General features: G+C 46.0%; 2 protein-coding genes across 11 annotated transcripts in view; both read left to right on the forward strand.

The window, feature by feature from the left end:
* The window catches only part of JAKMIP1 (janus kinase and microtubule interacting protein 1), a 244,905-nt gene extending 239,116 nt beyond the window's left edge, over positions 1-5,789 (forward strand). For all 9 annotated transcript variants that reach the window (XM_050337657.1, XM_050337658.1, XM_050337660.1 and 6 more), the window contains one exon: positions 1,472-5,789. The gene's annotated coding sequence lies outside the window, so the exon portion shown is untranslated. The remainder of the gene's footprint in view (positions 1-1,471) is intronic.
* Positions 5,790-9,477: 3,688 nt separating this feature from the next.
* Positions 9,478-25,843, forward strand: part of CRMP1 (collapsin response mediator protein 1) — a 50,602-nt gene continuing 34,236 nt past the window's right edge. Inside the window, exon 1 of one of the 2 annotated variants that reach the window (XM_050337870.1) lies at positions 9,478-10,247. In XM_050337870.1, the coding sequence (XP_050193827.1) occupies positions 9,876-10,247 (372 nt within the window). In that variant the 5' untranslated portion in view covers positions 9,478-9,875. Of the gene's footprint in view, positions 10,248-12,517; positions 12,913-25,843 lie in introns of those variants that run through there. The other variant, XM_050337871.1, reaches the window with a different exon arrangement.

Raw genomic sequence — 25,843 nt, forward strand, 5'->3', positions numbered from 1 at the left:
ATTTCTCTCTGTAATATTAATTATGCATGGAGAAGTACCTGATGTCCTGAAAAATCCTTGGAAGACGTGAATAGCAAAGGCTGAAAGTGTGTTCTGTTGGATGTTGTTTTGATTGCACTTGGACTACAAAGACATTAATTAAAAAGAAGATGAGGCTCTAGTAGTGTTCCCTTTCTCTGCCTGGAGATAAGAGTGAACTGCCATGGACTTTCTTTCTTTGTTTGCAGTACAGTCTGGAGTTTTATTAGACCCATCTACATTATCCATCTGTTTGGATCCATCTACAGCAGAGGCAGAAAAAATATATAGTGCATTACGAAGGTTGCAGAAAGCTTCTGGTGTTGTTTTGAATCAGAAGCAAGTCTGAACATTACCACCTTCTGATCCAAGACAGAAATTTGAACTAGAAGATCTGTAACGGCTCTAAATGCCTCTCATCAGTAGGACTCCTTGATGTTCTCCTGCCCAGCTGGCATTCTCCTTGCTCAGTGACTGACTTTTGCATATCTCACTGGTTTTGTGTCCTACAATAACCTCTTCTAGCTGCTTCTCCAAAAACAATGACCTCCCATTTATTACTTTGCCCCACTCTGCAGGGCTTTTTTAATTTCTGTTAATTATGCCTGGAAAAACCTTTCCATCCTGAAGTACAAGCCATATAAAAGCTCTCTTCTTTTGCAGTTTTTAATTTTTCTGTTTTGAGGGGCATGGTGAATGGGACATGTTTTAGTAATGACATTTAGTTACTATCACCAGTCAGTTATTATAATAATAATTACAATATATTTTTTTTAATTCTGTATGTTATTATCATTTCTCATATTCCTGATATACTAAGATGTATGTTCCTCCAGTAGATATCAAGTTTCAGCCAGAGTTGCATATGCACACAGTGCATCACTGGTGATATTTAACAGTAATAGTGACAGCCTAATATAATATTTTGCAGGCTTTGAAACCTAATATCTGAGGAAGGATTCAAATTATGTATATTTGTCTGAGAAAACTTATAGAAATAGGACTTGGAAAGTTGGATTTATGATGGCTTTCATTCCTGGATTGATCTTTATCCAAGAGACTACTTCTGTAAATCCCTGCCAAGGGGGTTATGGAATAGTGTTAGGAAAATGGCAGAGAGTGTTTATTTCCATATTGACAAATGGATGTTTGTCTTGTGTACAAGAAGGAGTAGCAAAAGGGAAAAGTAGGGAATGTACTTTACTTTTCATCTTAAATTAGTAAATCATGGGAGAATGTCTCAATATGTTTTGGACAGTTCAGTTTCTACAATGTGATGCCAATATACTGTTTGTGTGGAAGCACCTAGGCACAGTGCTTCCCAAATGCTTCATTTTGACCTTGAATGAATAACGAGCAAATCCTTAAATTGTGAAAATCCAGATACTTATCTTATGCTTTTGTTTTTTTTTTCCTTCCTTTTTTTTTCTTTCCCCTCCTTCCTCTTGTCCAGGAAAGAATGTATCAGTCACACAGAAGAAGCAGTAGAGCTCTGAAGGACTGATGAAATGTGCTTTGCCCTGGTGGTGCCTGCAGATGCTTCGTTATATGAAAAAATGAGAAGTTGCCCTGAATTTACCATCTGCGATGTTTTAGCCAGCTCCTGTAGTGGAAGCTGGCCATGTGGGCCAACCCAATGCATGGTTTGAGACTGAGTGTCATTTTGTTTTCTTGGGATCTCAGCATTTGCATTTTAAAGCAATTACCAAGTTAAGCACAATCTCTGTGCTCATGGGTCTGCCTGCATGGGCATGTAATATCTTCAGCCTGGTATGGCTTTAAGCATTCCTGAAAGAGCCTTTGATCTGAGTTGGGATGTTTAGTATTTCTGAGGACGCAGTACTTGAGGGTACAAACTGTTTAGCAAATGAGACAGAATGGCATTTTTACAAGGGTAAGTAGGAATTGGGAATGTACTTCACATGCACTGAGAAGCACTTGGAACATCAAAGTGCTGTGTTCTAATACTCTGAGTATTTCAACTGCATGAATAGGCCACACTGAATTCAACTTTCAGAAGAGGCATTTGCAGGCATACATGCTTTTCCTGAAATAGGTGGGTTTGGTTTGTGCACACTGGCTGGTAATAGGACACATGGTGCAAACACATTTTGCAATCGAAATGCACACTACAGATTACACACCCATAACCCCTACTGTTCACCTCTGAGTACCATTTGGGATGGCAGGGAGATGTGGATGCAGGCACAAGACTTGTGGATAAGAGGTTGTATGTGTACATCTATTAATTCTGTAACTAAAGGCACACATTTCTAAGTCAGTGGCAATGCTCATGCTGACCTGAGCAGCAGCAGCCATGGATACTGCTCTCAAACTGCCTCTTACGTTGTGATGCACTTTCAACTGTTTTACAACTTGTATTTCCATTTTTATTTTTTTTAATGTTGAGCTAACTGCTAGGATGGGCTGTCTTCACAATGCTTAGTTGCCCATCAATTACAAATATCCTTTGAAAGGAAGCAGAAGAATAATAAACCATGGAATCCCAAATCAGATTAATGTAATGTGCATTTCTAGATTACGATTACTAACAAGATAACAAGTTGTCATGGTAACACTTGAAGCTTAAATACAGGTTCCTAAAATAAAGCAATGACATATGTGTAGGTTTCTATCCATTTGCATACTATCCACCTGAAAATAATTTCTACAATACTCAGGCAATTAAACCCTACTTTTTCCTTCTGAGTTAAGTGTTGAACTTAAATATCATGCCTCTTTCCTAGTATTTATGCATAATCTCCTACCATAAATTATAAATGTTGATAAAGAAGCTGTCCATTTTGTAACATCTTAGGCTTTCTGCCTTTTGGTTTCATTTTAGAAAAATTAGCATAAGTAATGTAGAACACACTTTATTCTTTATGGTTGGTACCACATTGATGTCCTTGAAATTCTACCACCTCCTAATACGAAAAATGTCTCACTGATATTGGAAAAGTCTGTTTATTAATTAAATTGGTAGACCAGTGGTGCATTTCATGTGGCTGAGGGTTGGGAATTAAAATCCCAACTTTACCTCAAATCACTGCAAGAAAGCAGTAAACTTTCAATGTGAGATTGCTGGAGAGCCTAGCTATTATTTTCTAGTTGCCTTACAGTGAAAAGTGTTGTCTATTTGTTATAGAGTCTAACTTTCTTTCACTAAGCAGAAGTTAACTTGTTTAATGTGCTGTCTATGGTAAAGGTGCCAGGATGCATAACATGTATTGTCATTTTGTGTTAAACTTTCACAGAATGCGAAATTGGGCACTTTGCTCTGATTGCTTTATATGCACAGTACTGCTTTGACCAAATTCTTTAGTCAAAATTAAGATGCTGCAAAGTTCTTTCTAAGTAAATACGATCTTCTTCTGTCACCCTAAATAGACAAAATAGGCAGTGTTACATGGAAAATATGATTTCTTTGGCAGTTCACTTATGTATACTGTACTGTAGAGACCGCTGGAGGATATTGAAAATATAGCTTACAGGTTGCTCTTTACGCAACCTTTAAATCCCAAATTCTGTTCTTCACACCTCTGTAGATGGCAAATGCTGAAAGTAAAATGATTGCCTCCAGCATGATAATCATGTTACATTCAGAATAATACAGTTGCTGGGATATATTTCATATACACGGCAGAGTTTCTAGGATAAACCTCCTGCTAAGGCATGGCTGATGTTTGTCCTTGTGGCCTTTTGAATAGTGGAAAGTCTGATTTGTGTTTCATAAATCTGCCTGTATTTCTCACATGCAGATGAAGGGTTTTAGTATTTGAATTTACTGTTGTTGTGGGGTGGAGGGAGGGACATGTGCATGCTGGGTTTTGCCACTAATCCTTTGGAAATCCTTTAGTGCCTTAAGGAGGCAAAGGGGGAACAGACCTTAGGATTACAGAAACTTGTTCAAACCTCTTTCTTGCTTAAGCAGAATTCCTTTAAAATATATTGTGCCTTTGGCTCCAAATATATTTGCATTAGAAATCAGTAGACATGGGATTATGGACAGGACTTCTTGCCCCTGTACAAATGTTAGGAAAGAGAGCATACTGTTTCTTATATAGGATGTGAATTAAAAATACAGCTTACTTAAATTCTACTGTTGAGATCCATGAATACTAGGAAAGTTGCAAGTTGCAGTTAAAGCCAGGAAAAAGAAAAAAAAAAAAAGAAAAGGAGAAAGTTTAAATATACTAGATTAAATACTTGTATTACTAAAGTGACTGGCAAATTTCCACTGGCTTCCCTGGGACCAACCAATATTTCATGCTTGCTTCTACTTGGCTTAAGAAATTCTCACATGTGATAGACACATGGGCATCATGCTCTCTTTAACACAGTTTATGCACATATTGGAGGAAAAGAGAGATTAGTAGTTGTGGAGATCTGCCTTGATTTGGAGTTGTTTGGATCTATGGTATAAATCTCTGTTCACTGTTGTTTCTCTGTGTAACATAGACTCTTGCTATGGGAATATGAATATGCAAATGTAAATTCCAGTGCGAGAGGTTACTGTGCAGTGTGCACTAACCGATGCCAAGCAACTACATTTCTCTACTCTCTGAACTCTGGTCTTTTTGAAAAAGAGGGAAAATGTAGCTAACCGATGAAAACCACTCCTGTGCCAAAAAAGCCTGTATGAGGCAATTCATGTACTCACTGATGGTCCTAAGCAGCTCTTAGGAAAAACTGAATAAGCTTTTAGCTCATGAGTGAATTTTTATCTTCAAGGAATTAAGAGCAATTTGCTAAAAAAAAAAAAAAAAAAAACAACCAAAAAAAAACCAACAAAAAAAACAGAATGAAAAAAAATGAAGGCCTGAAAATCAGACTGGTGGTGGTCTTCTGTTTTGCTCCCTGGGATGACAAACAAGTTTTAAAGAATATGTAAATAGTTTAAAGAAAATCATTACATGGCTCGCAGTATGTAAGACAAGGCCCAGCATGGAACAGATTTTTATAGCTCATTTATAAATTACACTTCTGCCTTTTGTTTGGAACTTGGAAAAGGAAACAGTGTAAATCAAATAAGAAGTGAAGACTTACTGCACACATTTGTTGACTGAAACAAAAATATTTCCCCACCTCGTGAGGTATTAAGGAGTAATCTGGGTTGAATAATGTACGGAGTTCTTGCCTTTCGAGCTCTAGTGCTGTACAACTATTTAACTCTGCAAAGCCAGCAGAGGGGTGGTAACCAGAAGTCATGAAAATCAGTTTTTAGGGCCAAAATTTCATATTTTAGGGCCAAAAAGAGGTACCAAAGAATGCATAAAAAGGTTGAGGTTTATGGTGTGATACTTATTAAGCAGGTATACCAGCTAGACTGGGGCGAGAGGGGTGTTTGTAAATAAATGCAAAAAATTTAAACTCTGACCCATGACGACTCTGTAACTGGGTGTCAAATTATTTCAGCTAAGTGAGAAGCTTCAAGAGTATGAGACAGGCCACTCATAGTTTAACTGTTCCATTAAAACCTTCTGGGTAACTTTTCAGCAAAGTTTTCCACTCTAAGACATTTGTCATTAATATCAACTGTACATATGTATTAATTTTCATTGTAAGTAGGGACAACACAGAATTGTAATGAAGTCACAAAGTCTACTTGATGATTATCACAGATTTGTAACTCTCACTTAAATTATGTAAGATACGTTGACATTTTATCTTGTTAACAAGATGTATTTTTCTATGTTAGTCAAATGTACAATTTGTATAATTTTGTATAATAAATGTATGCATATTTTAAATTAAAAACGTCATAATTTCATTATTTTGTTATTATTTTTAAATAGTGACAAGAGCTTCTGAGATACAGCTGTAAATACAACTGTATCCATGGATAGCAACCCAGGAATTCTCAGTTTTGAGAAAGGGGTCAGCTGGTCTTCTAACAGGGTAAGAAAACTGGAACACCTGGCATCTTGCTCCACTTGGTGGATGAGCTGCCATTCAACTTCAGCTGATTTAATGGAATGAATATGAATTAGCAGAAAAGTATGAACTGGACCAGTGCTCAGAAAGTCAGTAACTGTAGCCTTCTCTGGCTTGTAGTGTTTTGTATCCACAGTTCCTATATGCCAAGAGACAGTCCTAATCACCAATCCATGGGACAGGGTTTTGTGGGGGAGGGCGACACAGCTGGCAGAGATACACGAGTCACACAGAGGAGAGAGGGAGACTGACTCAGTGACTTGGTGGCTCAAGTCACTCTTCTGGCAGAACGAGAACTTTGGTCTCTATCACACTCACTCTCTTTGAACTGTTCACGGCTTTTTGTCTGTTGATTCTGTTGCAAAATGCAGAACAGCAAAAATAGGTGCAAAATGTACATTGCATATTCCCTGAGTCCCTGCATCAGGCAAGTCCTGTTCTAGCTCGTGATATTCACACTGTTGTTACAACTAAAGCCAAGCCAGTATGTGACATTTTTTGTTGTGTGAAGCAAGCATGTCTCTAGTTTTTTTGCTCTCTCTCATCTAGGCTATTTGGAATAAAGGTCCTTTAGGAAGAGGGTGCACTTTCAATCAAGTTCAGTCCTCTTTTCATCAAGCAAGGTCAAGATAGGATGGGATGCACTGTCTGCAAGAGAATATACCAAAGCAATGTATTCCTCCGAAATTGCATACTTTTTTAAGGCAAACTCACAGGGTGTCAGGATGTAACTGAGTCTGCTTCCGTAGTACCTAAAACTGCATTTTACTGAACTTAAGGACAGTATGCATCTGGTGTCTTAGAATACTTAGTTTTTAACCAACTAAGGGCTACAAAAAAAACCCACCAAAACCAACAACCAACAACCACAAACTAAAAAATATCCCAAACCAACCAAATAAGCAACCATTTAAAAGCAAAGAAAGACTCTGGTACAATTTTATGCTTACTTGTAACTAGAAAGTTTAATGCTGTTTTCTTAAGCATTGATTTGACATGCTCTGTGAGTCTTATGGTCTCCTTATGTATCAGCAGTAAGATGAATGTCCTAACTTAATACTGCAAAAATAGCATTATTCTTTTTTATTCAGAAAAACTTGAGCAGTTTTAGAAACCTGAACAATGTTATCTAAATAGATCCCAAGTGTAAACAGAGTCCATCTTTCTTAGCTTCTATGGATGTTAAATATAAGATGCTCTTTATTTAGTAGACACATGTACTATGTGCAACATACAGGACCTACTATGGGACCATGAGAAGTTTTTATTCTGGAAGTTCAAAGGAATCTCTTGATTGCAAAGAAATAACTCATAAAATAAATAATTTTTCCAATATTTGTGAAGACAGGCAGATCACACTCCATGTGCCACCCGCATATTTCACTAACTGTCAGGGTTTGGTGTCCTGTGGAGGAATAAATTGACTTTCTTTTTTTTCCAGAATGATCAATAAATCTCAGCGTTACCATCAGGAACAAAAAAAATCAATATTTGTCCACATACAAGAGAAGATTTTAAGGAAGTAACACTGCAATGTCCTACAAGCTATACTTATTTTCTCACACACCAGTGAAACTTCCATATGATATTAATGTGTTAATGTGGAAGTATGTTTTATTAAGTGAGCTGTGGAATCTTGGGCAATATATGGTCAGAAATGTCAGCCATGATTAAAATCAGTGTGTTAATAACCAATAATAAATAAAATTTTTACTGATTTCCTAACTCCCCTCATGTGAACAACACTCGACAGTGTTGAATGCACGCACAGGGCATTCAAGACAGCATGTACCTTTGCACTATAACAAATGCAGAAAAGAAAGATGTTTTCCTTTGATGCATTTTTTCAGTGCCCAGCTATCTCCCATCACTGCTTTTTCACACGGTCTGGTCCACGGGTACTTGTTAAAGAGAAAGATGGTTATGTGGACTCACTTCTGATGAAATCCCAGGGACCTCTGTCTTTAACCTCCCACTTTTCCTAATTTGTAGCTTTCAATTCTTATCGTGCTAGGACCACCAGGTACACAGACAACAGTGCTGTGTGGCTGGGCTTGTATTCAAACAGCGTAAGCATGTTGTACATGAGCAGTAAATAGGCCTTGTGATTGATCCACTAAGCTTCAAATTTGCTTAGTCACGTAATTAATCTCAGAACAGTTTCTTCCAATATATTATTTCAGAGAAACAGAAAATGTCCCTTATGTAACTACTGGGGTAGTCTAAGGCTGTGGCAATTGCCTGAGATTGGCTGCATGTGCAGGAGAGGAGTGTCCAAGGACTTGTGATTTTGGTTGATGATCTCCTTGGGCACTCTAAGACAGGTAGGGGTGTAAAGATGGACTTTCTGAAGTGGGCTGCGCAGAGAGATGAGGGTTACACGCTCTCCACCCCTCCTGCTTTAAAAAAAACTCTCCTAGTTTTTGGGAACTTGCATCACTCACAACGAAACGAAAGCCCTCCCCTGGGCTGCCTCTCTTAGCCGAGGCCAAAGCCAGGCAGGAGCCGGAGAGGGCGGCCGGCCCGAGGAGCCGCCCGGGGTGCTGAAGGGACAGCTCCGGGGGGCGCGCAGCGCTCCCGCCGCGACGAGGGGGGGTCGCGGAGCCACGGCCGGCTCCCCGCCCTTCGTGGGGCTCGGCGGACACCCCCTGCCCCACAGGGGCTCGGCGGACACCCCGTGCCCCACAGGACACCCGCTGCCCCTCGGGGCTCGGCGGGGCGGCGCTCCGGCCGCTCTGGGTCCGCGGGCCGCACGCTCAGGCCCGCGGAGCCGCCGCCCCAGGGCGGCCCGTGCCCGATGGCGGGGCCGGCAGCTCAGGCAGCGCTCGGCGCGATCACTTCCGTGTCAGAGCCGGCACCCGCCGCCCTGCCCGCTGCCTGCACCCCGCACCCTGCACCCTGCTGCCTGCACCCAGCTGCCTCCGCCCTGCTGCCCGCTGCCCACGCCGCCGCAGCGGGGGAGCGGCAGCCGGGGCGGAGCGGAGCGGAGCCGCCACCACCCCTGCGGGCAGCAGCTGCTGCGGCAGGGACAGCGCGAGCCCTGCTGCCCGGGGCTGCTGGTGCTTCCACCCCCGACCCCGGACACCCCTCTCTCCTCTCCCCGCCGCTCCCTCTTCGTCCGCCGATCAAAGCTGTCCCGCCCCCTGCCCGCACTGGGGGCTGCCGCGGCCGCGCTCCCCCCGCCCCGCCCGGGCAGCGCCGCAGCCTTTCCCGCGGAGGGAGGCGGGGGCAGTGTCAGTGTGCAAAGTGGGAGAAACTCCCTCCGGCTCTCTCGGGGGGCTGGGGAAGATTTGTAGCTTTTGTAGCTTTTCCCTTTTTTTTTTTTTCCTCCTTTTTTTTTTTTTTTCTCTCGCCCGAAGCCACGCCATCAGCAGGTGACGGGCGCCCGCCCGCCCGCAGGACGGGACCCCATTGGCACCGGCTGTGTGTGCATGCAGCGGGCTCCCTCCCTGCCTCCTCCCCCTGCCTCCCGCCCCCCAGATCATTCTATACCGGGGGAGCTGTGCACTGCGGTCCCTGCTCGGGGAATCGCTGCTGCTCTTCCCATTCGTCAGGGGCTTTCCAATCACCTGCCTCTGCCACCCTCTCCGCTCCGCTCTTTGTACTTTATTTTCACGTGCTCTTTACTAACACGGCTATTTTTAAATTCCGCTCGGATTTATTTCTCTCTCTTTCTTTTTCTCTAATTTTTCTTTCTTTTTTCTCCCCCCCTTTTTTTTTTCCCGGGGGGGTGGGAGGGGGGAGGGAGGTTAACGTTTGCATCTCCTTAAGGGAAAGATCCCACCAGCCAACCCAGCTCCGCCACTGCTGCATCCATCCATTCATTTTTATGGTCACTAACAGCCTATCCCGGTAGTGGAAGGTGCAGAGAAGTGGGAGGCAGGGAGAGAGAGAGAGAGAGATCGATTCGGACAGCGAGAATGGCCGAGAGAAAGAGGAACTGGAATAAAGAAGATGACCTGCCCGTGTATCTAGCTAGGCCGGGCACGACAGCCCAGACACCGCGGCAGAAATACGGGGGGATGTTCGCCTCCGTAGAGGGGGCCTACGAGAACAAAACCATCGACTTCGACGCCTATAGCGTGGGGAAGAAGGGGTCCCGGACCCCGCGGAGCGGCAGCCGGCACGACATGCTGGACGGAGGGGACAACTACAGCGAGACCGCCAGCGACATCAGCGAGATCTCCGGCTCCGTCATCAGCTCTCCGGGAGACCGGGACGACAAGACCCCAGGCGTGGAGATTAAATACCCCATGGGGAAGGAGCTGCTGCAGGGGCAGGACAATGGACAGGTGAGCGGGGCCCGGGCAGTGGGGGAGGGAGCCTCCGCCCCCGCTCGCCGGGGGAGCCGAGCTGAACCGAGCTTGCTGTGGTGTACCGAGTCGAGCCGAGCCGAGCTTGCTGTGCTAAGCCGGGACGAGCCGAGCCGAGCCGAGCCGTGCCGCAGAGCCCCGCTCGCCGGCGCAGGGGGACGGGGGCCACCCTCGCGGGGGAGTTCCGGCACGGCAGGTCGGGGAGGCGCGGCCCTCTCCTCCTCGGTACGCCGACGCTCCGGGAAGATCCCCGCTGGCCTCTAAACTACCTCACTTGGCTGAGCTTAGCGGTAGCGGGAGGGAGCCCAGAAATCGTTTTCCTTTGTAAGTGATGGCGATGAGTTTTCTCCGTTTCCCTTCCTGCCCGTGCCGGGGGGCTGAAGGGCAGCTCGGGTCCCTCGGCACCTCCCCTCCGCCCCCCGGAACAAAGCGGAGGTCGCTGCACTCCCAGGCTCGCCAGGGAAACTCCGCGGAGCCCTGTCCCAGGCACAGCCCCAGGATCTGCCCCGGTCCCCCCCCCGCCGACTCTGTCCCCGCTCCCCCCGGCTCCCCGTGCGCCTGCATTGTCTCCCCGGTAGGGAGCGCGGAAGGCCGGAGGATCGGCCGAAACCTCTGCCCTGGCTTCCCCACCTCTGGAGCTGCAACCTGGACTCATATTGTAGACTCAAGGGAAAAGTGAGCCGGTGGGGCTGGCCGGCCCCTGACAGCTGTGCTTCTCCATCTTAGCTCTGTCAGCGGCACGCCGGCTGGAGGCAGACCCTGGGGGCTGGCGCTCCTGGGATCCGGGATTGTCATTGATTTCCCCTTAGAAAGAAATGAGGCCTTGCAGTGATGTCTCTGCATGGATGCACTCTTTCCCTTAGTACCCAGCCTGGAGCCTCTATGGCTTGTCCATGCTATGCTCTTTCTACAGGCTAAACTGAGTTTAGTTTTCCACTCTTTTCTCCCCTTTTCAGTTTGAGCCTGAATGGGGTGCTGGTTTGCTCTGGTCTGGGGCTTGGCTGCAGGTGCTACATGGCCTCCCCTGCAGCCCACTGAGTGCCTGCTGCAGTGGGACACTGGAGTGAACAGGCAGGGCTTGGTGGGTCACTGTGCCTGGCGTGCTGCTGCTTTCTCTGCAGCAACCTCAGGGTTGCCTTCAGAGGCTGCCAGCTGCAGTGCAGTCTTCTCTTTTCCCGCGCACCTGAACTGCGTTTTTTCCATCAGGACCCTGGGGCAGTGCGAGGGCATGGCACACCCCATTTTTTCTAGCACATCCCTGGCGCTGCCTCCCCATCTTCCCTGCTTACTAGTTCACTCAGGGTAGTGAGCACAAATGCATACTACCTCTCTGGATCACACTATACTGGCAAAGTTGACCAAAGTGGTGTGAGGAGGAGGTTAGGAATAAAGCAAGCAAGATTTGGCCACTGGCTTCAGAAGGTGCACTGTAAGCAGCAGACATGTGTGACCCCTGTACCATGGTGTCCAGAGCTTTTTACAAGCTTCAAGTGGTGATACTGGGGAAGATGTGTCAGGGATGTGGCCTGGGTGGTAAATGCCTTGTGTATGTCACAGGAGTGGCTGTGCTAAGAGTCCCAGAGTGCGTCGTTGAGGGATTAACTTGGGTGCAGATTTGCAGTGCCTTTTACCCTTCCTGCAGTAGTTCACAGAGCCTTAATCAAGCACCATGGGTGGAGGGAGGCACTCTGTGAGACAAAAAGACAGAAGAGTTTCAACTAGCCACTTAACCTTTCCTGCAGCTGCTGACATAGCATCCACCTGGCCTGGCCTGGTTGTGCCATCACCCATGGCCTCCCTGGGCACAGAACAGAGCAGGGTGTGTGACACTGGGCCAGTGACAAGGAGGGCAGAGCAGGACAGTGCTATTGGGGTCAGAGCCATTGATGAGGACAGAACAGGCAGTGCCATCAGGGACAGAACAGGCAGGGCTATCAGGGGCAATACCACGGGGACAGAACAAGGCAGTGCCATCAGCGTCAGTGCCATGGGAACAGCGCAGGGCAGCGCCATCAGGCTCAGCGCTCTGGGGACAGCGCGGGCAGTGCCATTGCCATGTGCTGCGCAGCAGGACCCACCGCCGGGGGTTCTCCCCCGCTGTCCCCACCCTGAGGCAGCTCACGCTTGGGACCCGCCGGTGACCTCAGCGTGCGAGCGGGGCGGTGGCGGGGCGGCGTTTCCCAGCGCCGGTGCGGGAGGGAGGGAGGCTGGATTGATGGGCTGTGAAGGGGGGCCAGGCGGAGGGGTGGGGGGACAGGAGGGAAGGAAACGCTTCCTGGGTTGCGCTGAGCGAATCCTGCTCCGACCTGCAGCCGGGAGGGCGCTGCTGCCGCCGGCAGAGGCAGCGCTCGCCGACCCCCCCGGGAGCCTCGTCCCTGTTTGATTGCAGCCGGAAAAAAAAAGGTGCCGGTTTTGCCGGGCTCCCCTTCCTCTGGGCGACGGAACTTCGCCCCCATTCCACCGCTCTGCCGGGTCGCCCCTGCCCCGCCCCATCACCCGACCGGGCTCCGCATTATTATTCCTCTCAGCACCGCCGGTGTTGTTCGGCTGGGCTCGGCTCGCTCCTCGGGTTTGTTGCGTGCGCCCGGCGCTAGCGAGAGCCAACATGTCGTACCAGGGCAAGAAGAGCATCCCGCACATCACGGTAAGCGGCCCCGGCGCTCCTTTGTTAGCGGGGCGGGGAAGGGCGTGCGGCGGGAGCGCCGCGGCCGCGCAGTGCCCGGGGCGGCGGGCAGACCCCGGGCGGCGGGGCCGGGGCTTCCCCGGGCTGGGGATGCGGGCGCCGGCGCCCTTCCTCCTGCTGCTGGAGCTCTGGGCGCGGAGTGATTTGATTTTATTTAAAATTTTTTATTATATTTTTATTTCATTTTTTTAAATTGTATTTTCCTTCCCCTCCCTCGTCCGCCGCCCAGCCGGGGCTCAGCGCTGTGTGCTCTCTGCAGCCCGGGGCGGGGAGGGCAGGGCCGGCGGGGGGCTCGCCCCGGCGCTGCTGGGGCCGGGGGTGCCGCCCTCCCGAGGAGCCGGGCCCGGGGAGGCTCGGCCGCCGGGCGAGGCAGAACAAAAGAGGGAGGGGACCACCGCAGCACAACGTGCCCCTGCCGCCGCCCCCCGCAGCGGGCAGGGGCAGCGCAGCCCCCCGGCGGGGCAGGGGCGGCGGGCCGGGGCGAGGCTGGGGGTGCGCAGAAATGGGAGGTGGGGGAGCGTGAGGGTGGGGGGAAGCGTGGAAAATCAAAGAGCGCCATGATGCCAGCACCGACACCTCTGCGCGCTATTAATACATCAGGCACGGTGGGGATCAGGAGTCAGAGAGTTAATCATAACCATCCTTTTCCTATCGGTGTCTGTCTCCCGCTAGATGCTTTTATAGCCAAGCAACGCTACAATAGAGTGTGCTTTCCATGCCAGAAAGAAAGGACCTGTGTTCTTTGATACAGTATGTGATTTCCCTATATACGCAGGATCTGGGGTTAGACGGACTGGGATAAAGAAGAGGCAGACCTGGCGTGGAGGAGTGTTTTGGGGGAAATCACACCCGTAGCTTGCTAACACGGCAGAGGTTTTGTCCAGCACCGGTGTTGGTCTCTAGGTTGCTGCCTGTTTCCTGTTGGGTGGCTGGATCAGTGGGTGATGGGGTCACGGCTGCTGTGGCACCTGGGGCAGAGATGAGTGAGGAAGGGGGGTGAGCTCAAAGATTGCTTGGTTCGTGGAGCTTTCCCTGGAAAGCTGGCACAGTGCGGCACGGGGCAAGTTTGCATGGATGAAGGGCGGCTGCCTGGTGGGTGTGGCACCTTCCTCAGGAAACCTGGTGGTTAACGGCGTTATTGGAGCCAGTATTACAAGGCTTGTAAACACCTCGAGGTTTTCTCCGTATTCAAAAAACATCCTTCAGCCAAAGTATTTGGTCTGGAGGGGAACACCCCGCTTCTAAAAGCAGAGCTTTATGATACCAAGGTGCTGCATTTATACAGGTCTCCACTATCAACAGGCACCAGTGCCTGGTGGCCAAGGCTGAGCCTGGGTGTTGCAGTGGCTTTTTGGGTGGTGGCTCCTCTTGCCTTGGTGCTCAACGTGTTGTGTGACTTGCGGTTACTCAGGGCATGTCTGGGCTGGGGGAGACCCTGGTTGTCCTCTGGGTGTCAGCTGCTTTGTGCATGACTCTACTGACAGCTGGAGTGTAACAGGTTCCTACCCATAGCTAGTTCTTTGCTTTCTAATTTGGAATAAAATAAGAAACCAGAAGAATTACTTGAAGAATTTGAATCAACAGTTCGTTTTAATTTCAGCACTTCTCACAGATTTCCTTCTCCGTGCTGGGGAGAGGACTGCTGGAAAAAAGAAAACCCAAACCTCAGCCTGTTCTCTTTGAAATGGGATGTGTTGAAGCTTCTACAAATGAATATTCATTAACATTAGTATTGAGTTTTGTGACCAAATGAAAGGCATAAATTAACATTAGTGAAGTTGGCAAACATCAGGGCTGTACTGCCTTTTTTTGTTTTCTTTTTATGTTTTATGCTTTTGGCCCTTCTTCTCCTTCAGCAAAAGCAAATCAGGCTCTCTGTGTTATATCTTGTGCACACTGCTCATCCCACAAGTGCCCACAGGATCTGTCTGTGTGTATCTTCTGGATCCCCATTCCAGTGTCGTAAATTAGATGTTTCATTATGCCACCAAGGAAAAACACTGTAGGTTCAAGTCTTCTGGGCTCTAAGGAAATGCTTTGTAAAAGTATGCAACAGTGATGAAGAAATCATATTAAAATGTCATTTGTTACTATTCTTAACATTTCCTCGACTCACATTCCTGATTTTTGGAGCTACAACAGTGCCTGGGTTCATTGGAGTAGTGAGAAACTAATTTTTGACATTGTCCTGTGTTCTGATACTTTGCTGTGGATCTTCCCATACCAAGCTGTGTTCCTTGCATGGGCCCAGGAGCTGTCCTGAGCACACAAGAACAGCACCTAGCACCCTGCCAAACTGCACTTGGCCAAAACTTCTCTCTGGGATCAGGTCTGCAGTATCAGGAACTTTGTGTAGGAAGAGGCAGAGGCTGGTTTGACCTCTGATCAGCGTGGGAACAGATACCATCTTGGGAAAGCAACTCTGTGGTATCCTTTCTGGGTTACTCCCCTTGGTGCACATGGGCATAACTGACTCCTTGTGCTTTGTCTGACCATGCCTTGCCTCCTGACTCCTTTCAGACAGCAGGGCATGACTGGTACCCCTTTCACCCGTTTTCCCTGACGCAGCTTTATTCCTGCCTTCCCTTCTCTCTCATGGTAGAAACACTGTGTTGCAGATAGCCCCGTTTGGCACTGAGCATCAATCTGCATCTGTTTTTTTTTCATTTTATTTCATTTCATTTAGTTTCATTTCATCTGCCCCATTTTTTCTTTTCCATTTCAGCTTCTGAAAGTTCATGCTTCTTGCAGTTTATCCCATTTGTGACTCTCATGCTGCCCTTTATGCATCCCACACAGCATCCAGGCCTGCTGTTGTTAGTGGAGCACCAGCACTGCTCCAGTGTAAGGTGCAATTCAGATGTGAGTCAGAGTGGAGAAACTGGGTCCCTTTCGCTGTAAATACTGTGGGAGGGGAAGGACCTCTGTTTGAAGCACCAGGCTGGTCTAATGATACATTGAACCAGTAAGTGTAAGCACTTCAGTCATGTCCTCTGCACTCTGTTGAAGTCCTTCAAGGGGGTCTTAAACCATTTGGTTCAGGAGTGTTAGCTGGGGATGGAGTAGGGTGTGCATACTGGAAGGGTGACCAAGAGGGCATCTACAGGAGCACATTTCTCAGCCTGTATAGTATGGACAGCCACCACATCCATTGCTGAGGTGTTTTTCTGCATGAAGTGGCAATCTTTTTGTGCTTCAGTTGTGAAGGATGTTCTCATGCAGACCAGATTTTCCAGGATATACCCCCCTGCTCATTGCTTTTAACATTGCTATTATACTCCTCTTGTTCAGCATATTACAGGGAATCAACAGAGATGATGACACTGAAATATCTGTTACAACTTGTTTTGGCTTCTGTGTTTTGGTAGTGCTTGGCACTTTTCAAGCAAGGCCTGAGACTAGAAGAACTCAAAATTGCAGCATATACAGAGCACAGTTTAAAAAAGGCATGTGGCATGTAAAATGCCTGTTACAGGACATGTTTGTTCCAGCAGCAACTGCACCCATTAAAACATAATCTGTTTGAGCTCAGTGAAGAGGAGGTGTGAATACAATTCTACTGAGCAAAGGCAGAGTAGCTAGTCACCAAAGCAAATGCAAGGAGGCATTTGGGAGAGGAAAATGGTGCCCAAATATCTTAGAAAATGGGAATAATCTTCCTGGGAATAGTCCAAGAATTGGCATATGAATTGGGAAAGGCACTGCTGGTCCTGAGCTGACAGACTGTAAGGCATGGGGAGACAGCTCAAAAATGTGGTGTTACAGTGGAAGTCTCTCACTATTGAATGTAGCAAGAAAGGAGAAGAGCTGGCACAATGGGAGAAAAAGAAGCAGATGTGGAAAAATTGAGAGGCTGAAGAAATTCAGAGAAGTGGGCACAGAGAATAATTTTAGTTGTTACCTTTTGAATTGATGTGACGAGACATGAGAAATAAGTAGACTTCAGTTGAAGATGGCAGAATGCTTTGAGAGAGAAAAATTGCATTCTGGATTTCTGCTGTGTGAGACACTAGTTCAAGACAGAAACTTTCTGTTTGCCCTGAACAAAATGCTGGTGTGATGTGAGGTGTTCTGGTGTGAAACAATAGCTTTGAGAGAGCTGCCGACTAATTCACTTTGGACACCAGGGGAGACATCCTACAAATCCAAGGCATGGTGAGTACCTGGAATGGTGAACCAAAGTCCTCGTGTAGATTTGGGTCTATTCTGTGTCTCCCCTTGCTGTGCTTTTTTACCACCCACCTTTGTTTAACAGTATGAAGCTACACTCAGATTGGTGTGTGACTTGCCAAAAGTGTTTGAAAAGCCTGCTGGGTGCTGGGCATGGGAACACTGTCTCTTGTTATTATTCTGCTATTGACGCAAGAGTTGGGTTGATTTAGGCAGCATGTTCTGTCCTGCTTTAAAACACCAAGGCCTGGGACTTCTGTATCTCTTCTTACTCTTTGTAAGAGTAATTTGTTATTTTGTTATTTTTTGTAATTTTGTTATTTGCTTAATCTTCAAAACTACCTTTTCCCATCTGTATCTGTTTAATAGACTTGTCCTCTTTCAGTTTATTTGTCTGTCAATGAACATTTGTGAATTCATGTTGTGTAGTGGACTGGACTTCAGCCTGGCGGTGCTTGAGATGCTTTAGTTGCTTCACTATAAGTTTTTGGACTTCCAGCCACCATTTCCATGATTCTGTGACGCATCTATTCCTTTCCTTTTTCTACAGGAGAAGGAGTGGCCACAGTGTTCAAGCCAATTCCATACGGTGACTTAAATTATATTCAGAGTAGATCCTTCTGGGGACATATCTGTGGAGATTGAAACCTTTGGCAGCAGGACAGAAAGAAGGGTTTGGGGCAGCGATTCCTTTAAATGCCACTGCAAGTTCATCAGTCAGTGCCCTCAGCAGGGCATCAGTGTTTTCAGCATCGTAGCTGGTGCCACCACAGGGAACTGAGCTGTGCTTTGCTGGAAGCTAGGCAGGATTGGAAGGGGACAGTGGCTGTCAGGGAAGACAACTGGTGCAGTGAGGTGGTCATCTGAATCTTGTTACAAATGCTGAGAGTGATCAGTGCCAATGAACTACCGTCAGAGTCTGTTGTCTGCTTCACTCCCATTTCTTTCATAATCAAGAATTATATAAGCGGTAAAAAGGGGAAACTTCCATTTTCCTTTATGGGAGCCAGGAGAGCCCACTGGCTTATGAAGCACTTGAGCATTGTGAGAGTTATTTGGGATAAACTTGCTTTTCGTATGTATAGGAGAGAGAAATGCTTTTGTATGCATGAGAGAGATGGAATAGAGATGAGTAGCTAAAAATTTGCAGGTTTCTAATCTTGCTACATGTAAAGATGGTGGCCTTGTTCCCTGCAGCAGAGATAACTTTGGGATTATGTTTGCTTGTCATAAGACAAAAGTTTTTTATATCTTGTGCATGTCCTGTTGAGGTTTTAGGCCTTGCTGTTAAACCTGTTGATGTTTAACTCTTGCTCATGTTACTACTGAATAGTAAATGTCCCTGCTGACTTCAGTGAAGTCTACAATCCGAGTATAATCTCCTGTGTGTAATAGTGAGGACCCAGGTAAAGCTGATCACCCTTGCCCACCTTACACGTGACTGGCTGAAGGAGTAGGCAGTGCTCGGAGCGAAGAGGCTGTGGTAGGGTTATTTGTGAACCAGTGCTGATACTATGTGAGGTGAGGCAGCAAGCATCACAACTTGCATCACAACAAGCATCACAGCTTGCTCTCACTGGCAGAAACAGTAGGTGAGGCAATATAGGCAGAAAGTGTCTGAGTGCAAACAATATGCGTGTGCATCCACTGCATTTAGTCAGTCATGAATTATCCTTGCTAACAACATCCTAAAGGCATTTTGTACTATTCTGGTTGCCTTGCATCCACGACCTCTGTCAGAGAAGGGATTCCTTATGGTCTTAGCTGGATTTTGACTGTGATTGGTGCCAAGGCAGATACATCCCAGTAACCTGATGCAGGTTTCTGACTAGAACTTAGATAAAACACATCTTCACTTCAGTGGCAGATAGCAGACAGCCATACTGTAAATGTCTGTTATTTTTTCCCAAGCTTAAGCTTTCCTGTGACTGGCTTCCTGGGATTTTGAGATTGCCTCTAATTGACGTAACCTGTGTGTAACCCAAGGGATGGGTATCGCAACATACAATGCAATGGATTCAGCCCTCCAACCCATACTTAGGTGAAACCCCTGCTGATGCCAATGAATATTGTCATGAATAAGATGTTTGTTGTGCTTCCCTTCTGAAAGCAAAGCAAAGATGACATTTACAGTGAAGAAATCCCTGTGGAGTTGGTAGCTGTAGGAGTAGCCCTTTTAGACTGTGTGATTAAGCAATGAAACTGCCAGCTGAATAGAAAGTCAGGTCTCGAAAGGGGGAACAAAAGAACATCAGATCTTTTAAATGAATAAAGATGAATGAATACATTGACTACAGATCAAAATACAGAATTACTACAGTCAACATAATCCTTCCTAAATTAATTGCCATATACTAGAGTGCTTTTACTAAGAAAAGAACCTTTAAACCAGGATTCTCCATTAGTGGCCTATCGGAAATGATGCCTCAAGGATAGAGTGTTTTACAAGGAGTTCCTGGAGTTGATTCAGGGTTCACTCTAGCTAAAAATTACTTCCTATGGAGAGCAGCCTAGACGTGAAATTCAAAAGGAAGGATAGCACTGATTAAAAGCAGATCTTCTATAAGCAGAAAGTACTTCATGAAATCCCATTTGCAGCTCTTTGATCCTTATGAAAGGATTTTAAGCAAAAATTCCTCTTGGGAAGGTGTCTTTCTTCTTTTGCCATTAAGTTTAAAAATGTTCCTTATTTGTGAGTACTTTGCTAAAAGCAAAATAAAAGGTAACTTGATTGTATTGTATTACAACTGGGTCTGAATCTGACCAGCTCTGGCAAAAGGCAGCCAAATACATTAAAAAAAAAAAAAAAAAAAAAGATATTATATGTGATGGGAAATAAGTCTGCAAGAAGGAATGCATGGAAGCACAGAGGAGTTTTGAATGTCTCCCACCACTGATTGCTAGTGGGACTTTGGCCTTTGAAAAAGGGCTCCCTTGCAAATAATCTTGTGGAGAATTGGGTAATCAAAGACAATAAAAATATCAACCTGTATTTTTTGTACCTTCACTCTAATCTGGGGATGCTGTGTCTTTTGTAACTGTCACTGGCCTTTTTAGAGCCTTAGTAATAAAGAATTCTGCCTCTCAAGTGCTAAAAGACTGAAGATGAGTGTCTTCGCTGCAAGTGTGATAACATAGCTTAATGTCTTTTTATGTCTGTTGCATTTAATCTGATGTCTTTTAAACCCCATGCAGTTACAGACACAGAACTGAAAATACAGGTGGATTTGGAATTTAAACTGTTTTCAAATGGCTATTTAGCATAAAATCCTTAGTCATCTTCAGGGCTCTTGACTAATCTGAGTTGTAGAGAATGCAGCTATTGTTGCTCTGGAGATGTAAGGACAATGTTATATTCTAGTAAGTCCTTAGAATTATGCAGAGGATGAAATCATTTCTGAGTGTTTTCTCCTCCTCTAGGCCTGGAGGATCTGCATTTGAGTGTTGCAGAGGCTTTTTTGGTTGGCAGAAGCTGCAATGCAGCAATTGTAAAGGTCCAAACCAAGAATGAAGCAGCACTTAGACCTATATGCTAAATATGTTATATGAAGTCAATTGTAGGTAAATTGTAAAGCAAACTGTAAATAGTTAATGATTTACTTGATTTAGAGGTGAAGATATAATAGGTAGACATTCCATTTGTGGGAGAAAAGCAAGGATGTAATAGGCAATACAGGAATTGCAGTCTGGACAGATGCTGCTATTTGATGACAAGACCACTCTTGAAATCTCTTGGAATTTTTTCATATAGCTAGAATACATAATGGCAAATGGCAAATTCATTCTTCCTTTTCTTTTTTTTTTCTAAACTCCATCTTGTGTCATAGAGGTGTGGTTTTCTCTGACAGGTGCCTGCAAGTGCAGTACGTGGGTATCGATACTGTAGAGAAGTGCGTGGCTTGCTATAACTCGTGCTGCATTGTATTTTGACATGCTGCACCAATTTGAAATAGTGTTTAGTAAATCTTATGGCAGTTTTATTTCTTCTGTTACTATGTTTTTTAGTAGTCCCAAGAAGCAGATTGAGAACTGCATGTGTAAAAACTATTTGAATTTTTGTCGTGTGTAATATTCTTAGATACCTCTAGCTCTGAGGGGAGTGGGTGAATGAAAAAAGGCTAATTTTAAATTTCTTTGCAACTGCTCCTGGTCTAACATTTGGATCATATTTTAAAATAACCCACAGCAGAGCGATTTGCTGCACAAGGGAATTTGACCTCACTTGGACTTGCCCAGACCCCAGTGCAGGATTGAGGACCATGACAGGCTTGGGGTCTTGCAGGTTGGCCAGATGTTGCTTCTCACTGCTGGCCTTTGCCATCGGGGCCCATGAAAACGTGGACATGCTTCACAAGAGCTGAGCCAAGCTGAGTGAAAAATACCAGCAAAACAGGCCATTTATACAAAATTGTGCCAGTCACCAGCTTACAGATGTTTCGGGTTGCTCTCGCTGTAGTGGAAACAATAGTTGTGAGGGAGCGACAGCCACCGCCTCGAGTCTGAGCAGCCGGCCCCTCCTCCTGCAGCAAGCGAGCCGAGTTTGAGGCATCTCCTTCTGCTGCCATGACAATTGCTGTCATGTCACAGACTAAGCTCTGCAGCTTTGCTGCCAGGTTAAGCAGGAGAAGCTAGACTGTGATTAGGAAAAGATGATCAGGAAAGCAGTGTGCAGGGTTTGAAGGTGAAGGGCTGTGAGTAGTAGGAGTGGCTGTGTCGTACTCAGCAGTGAGGTGAGCTGGGAGGTGCCGGAGCGCTTGTAAAATGGAGCTGCAGGGGAGACAGCAGATAACCATCGTGGCTGTGCTGATGCTGTGTCATACATAGCCAAGCATTGAACTCAGAAGCAACCAGCAATAATGTGGTCACATCACTGCAGTAGTGACAAGTGGAGGAGAAACACCTTGACTCCAACACACCCCAAAGTGTCTGCAGAGCATGGATTTACAGTGGTGCTTTCTGCATCTCCCGTGCCAATGAGAGCAGGTTTTTTTCCCCTTGAATCTTGGCACCTCATGAATTGCTCAGTAAAATACTCCCTCTCTGTTTTGCCGTGTTCCCGCTGTCTGTCCTTGGCAGGCTGGAGGGAGGAGAGGGTCTCGTCAGCTTCCCTTGGCTTGCACTGGAATGAGGTGGGCTGGCAGCTTTCTGTGCCAGGCAATGCACTGAAGGCTTGGTATGGAGCCCTTAGGGCTCAGCAGGCAGGGTACCAGTGCCTGCTACATCTGACATCTGAATAGAAAGGTGGCAGCCACTCTAGAAAGGCAAACACTACTGTTACCTCCTGAGCTGAGTGATGAGCCCATTGCTGTTTGTATTGGGAGAACATCCAAAGGTCAGTGTGTGGCTGAGGGTACCTCTTAGAACTGGGCAAAGACAGCGGTCTTCCTAGAGGGGATTACAGCTGGGAAGGAGAAATATGGACCAATGCTGCCGTGATTAGTTCAGGAACTTCAGCTCACTCCTCCCTCCCTCTGGTGCATTCCCCAGGGGACTGCATATTGTGTCTCTTCTCCAGCCTGAAACAGGGAGAAGAGGAACCCCGTCTCTGGTTTTTCTGGGCATTTGTCACTTGGTAAGAAAACTGCAAGCAGCCTGCCTGACATCTTGCCCCTGGTAAATAATAAATGGCCCCTGACCACGCACAGCCGGCTGCGTGCCTCAGGAGGCTGACCTACTTCACAGAGCCTGTGTGTGCCCAAATTTCTGTCCAGGATTTCACTGCAGCAAGTACCAGGGACCTAAACCAGTGCAGGATCACCCAGGCACCAGTGGCAGGGTGGCAGTGATGCGGGGTGGCAGCATCCCTTTGCCTTCAGGCCAGGGCTGTGGCTGTCCCTGAAGCGTGTGCTTAGGCTGTGGCAGGTAACGAATACTCCACGTGGACCAATGATTTGTATGAAAGTTTATTACATGAAAAATACAGCAAATTCCTTGTCTATGTTGACCCATGCCTCCTTTCTAGTAATTTATTTTTGCATCATTTTTTCCAACCTGTTCGTGAAAATGCATCTTTGTGGTAGGTGCACATAGGCATTGGATGCTGGTGCTCTGGCTAAGGACAAGCCACTCCTGATCCTTAGCAGGGTGTTTGAGGCAGCTTGGGCACAGTGTGCTGCTGAGGTGTCCACAGGGCACCGAAACCTCACCTGTGTTGCTTATGCCCATCAGCATCATCTGTGTCAAGGTACTCTGCTATAACGATCTAATGTGTCCTACAGGCACACTTGGCAGCTCGAGTTGCTTGGGAGAGGTTCCAGCAAAATTATTTTTCTTCTGAATAGACTGATTTACTTTAATGGAAACGGCGTTAGAGCTATTTCCACACCTCTCAGGTCCTGATGAAAGCTGGGCGAGGCTCCACGGCACCGCCCCCAGAGGCTTGGCAGTCTACCTGGGGAGTATCAAGATGTGTGTTTTTTTGGCAGCCTAGTCTCCCAGCTTCCTATACCCAGCTGGGGGAATCTTAGCCACAGGCTAGCTCAGGTGCAGGACCTCCTTCCTTTTGCAACAGTGTTAGTATTTTCTTCTGAGGTGTCAAGAATTAAAATTTTTAAAGTCTTCATAAAGTGCAAGTTTTTTCTTCACCAGAATTTCTTATACCCTCCAAAATTCAGAAGGTGGTGAGACTTTGTAGCTAAGCATTCAGTAATCCTTTAGACTGTAATAAAGCTTAATTTAATAGCTGACTCCATAATTGAGTGCTTTCTTGAAACTGCATTTGTATCCTTTTTAGATTAGATTATTCTAATGTCTAGTTTTGTTACTTGGATATGTATATGTAAAAATGTATAAAATCCTTATATCTACAATTATTTTTTCTGGAGTTGTACTTCAGCTTTGTTTTAGTCTTTCTTATTTTCCTTGCCTGTTACGTTTCTTTCTATTTGTTATGCATCTTCTCCTGGTTTAAAAACAGCAAAATGTAGAACTTCTTGATGAGCTTGCAGATTTTTTGACTCATTAGCAGTGACAGATGCAGTGCAGTGGTAGCATTGCCTGCCCGTATCAGTAAGCTCTTGACTCTTGTAATTGGAGAGTATTAATGTTTAGAAAGGCAATTGAATGAGCTTAAAAAGAGCTCACAAGATGGTGGTCTCCGCAGGTCAGCAGGCAGCGTAGTAAATCATTATGGTGAGGAGATGCAACTGCCAGCACGTGGCAAAATGACTTCCTACCATTCCAGCTGCTGATTCACAAGTCCTGCAATTACAAGTGACAGTAGGGAGGCTGGGGAGAAAACAGGGAGCCTGCTCTGGCAAATTCCAGATGGAGGACTTGCATGCATCTCCATCTTCTAATGAGATGGTGACAACATCTGAAGCAGGTCCTGGGGATATATGTCATCATACTTCTGTGCCTTGGTTCCCCCCCAGGGTTGTCTCGCTGCTGCAGCACTTGAGAAGAGCCTCAGACCTTCTGTGTACATACTCTTTTGTTGTGCACTGGATTTCAAATGTCTTCACCCCCTTCTTTCTCCCCTTAAAAATATGTTTCTCTCCTTTTGCTTTTCTAGAATGATGCAGGCTATAGAAGCTTTGAACCTACAAAATTGTTCAAGTGTAAGCTGAAAAGTCAGTATGCAGCATGTAACTGAGAAGTTACATTGTAACACCCATAGCTCTGCGTTATCACTTTTTAATGAATAAATTTTGAGAAGTTTATTGTTTCTTGTTGTCCTGGTTTTATAGATTAAGAATATATCAATTTATTTGTTTTCTAAACTGGGAACTCAGGACATTTATAGTTTATATGCCTGAGTCATCTTGTAATTAAACAAGGAATTGAATCTGGAGTGAAGAGTATAAAGCATGGACAAAATGGAGATTCTGAGTTATTGTCTGGTGAGCCAAGGAAATAATTTATAATAAATGGCCTTTTCTATGTATGAATGGGAAAAGAAGATTCGGACTGCTTTAGAGTTTTACAGCATTCACAGTCACTTGGCAAAGGCCTTTCCAAAAGCATTATGTACTTGTCATGGTTTAACCCCAGCTGGCAACTCAGCCCCACACAACTACTCCCTCAATTCTCCCCCACCCTACAGCAGGATGGGAGAGAGAATTGGAAGGGTAAAAGTAAAAAAACTCTTGGGTTGAGATGAAAACACTTTCATAATGGAAATATATAATAATAATAATAATGATGATGGGAAGGAAAATAAAGAAGAGAGATATAAAACCCAAGAAGGACAAATGATGCACAACATAATCGCTCACCACCAACCAATCGATTTGCAGTCAGTCCTCAAGCAGTGCTCGTGCCCCTCAACCTTCCTCTGAGTTTTATTGCTGATCATGATGCCATATGGTATGGAATATCCCTCGGGTCAGTTGGGGTCAGCTGTCCAGGATATCCCCCCCTCCCAATTCCATGTGCACCCCTAGTCTCCTCGCTGATGATGAGCAGAAAAAGCATTGACTCTCTGTGAGCACTGCTCAGCAATAACTGAACCATCCCTTTGTTTTCAGCACAAATCCAATACACAGCCCAGTGCTGGTGAGGAAAATTAACTGCCCCAGCCAAAACCAGAATGACACTGAAGTTACAGACTTTCCCTGTGTTTGGGTAGGTAGCAGGGTGCTGGCATTTCCAGTATGACTTCTTCAGTGAGAGAGCTTAAATACTGGTTCTCAGGAATATGCACGGGTAAAAATGGCTTTCTATAAAATGTATTTTTTAAGAACAGCATGTAATCATTTGAACAGTACCCCTGCAGACTTGA

Source organism: Myiozetetes cayanensis, unplaced genomic scaffold (assembly GCF_022539395.1).
Source record: "Myiozetetes cayanensis isolate MyiCay16 unplaced genomic scaffold, myiCay2020 scf7, whole genome shotgun sequence".
Taxonomy (NCBI): Eukaryota; Metazoa; Chordata; class Aves; order Passeriformes; family Tyrannidae; genus Myiozetetes; species Myiozetetes cayanensis.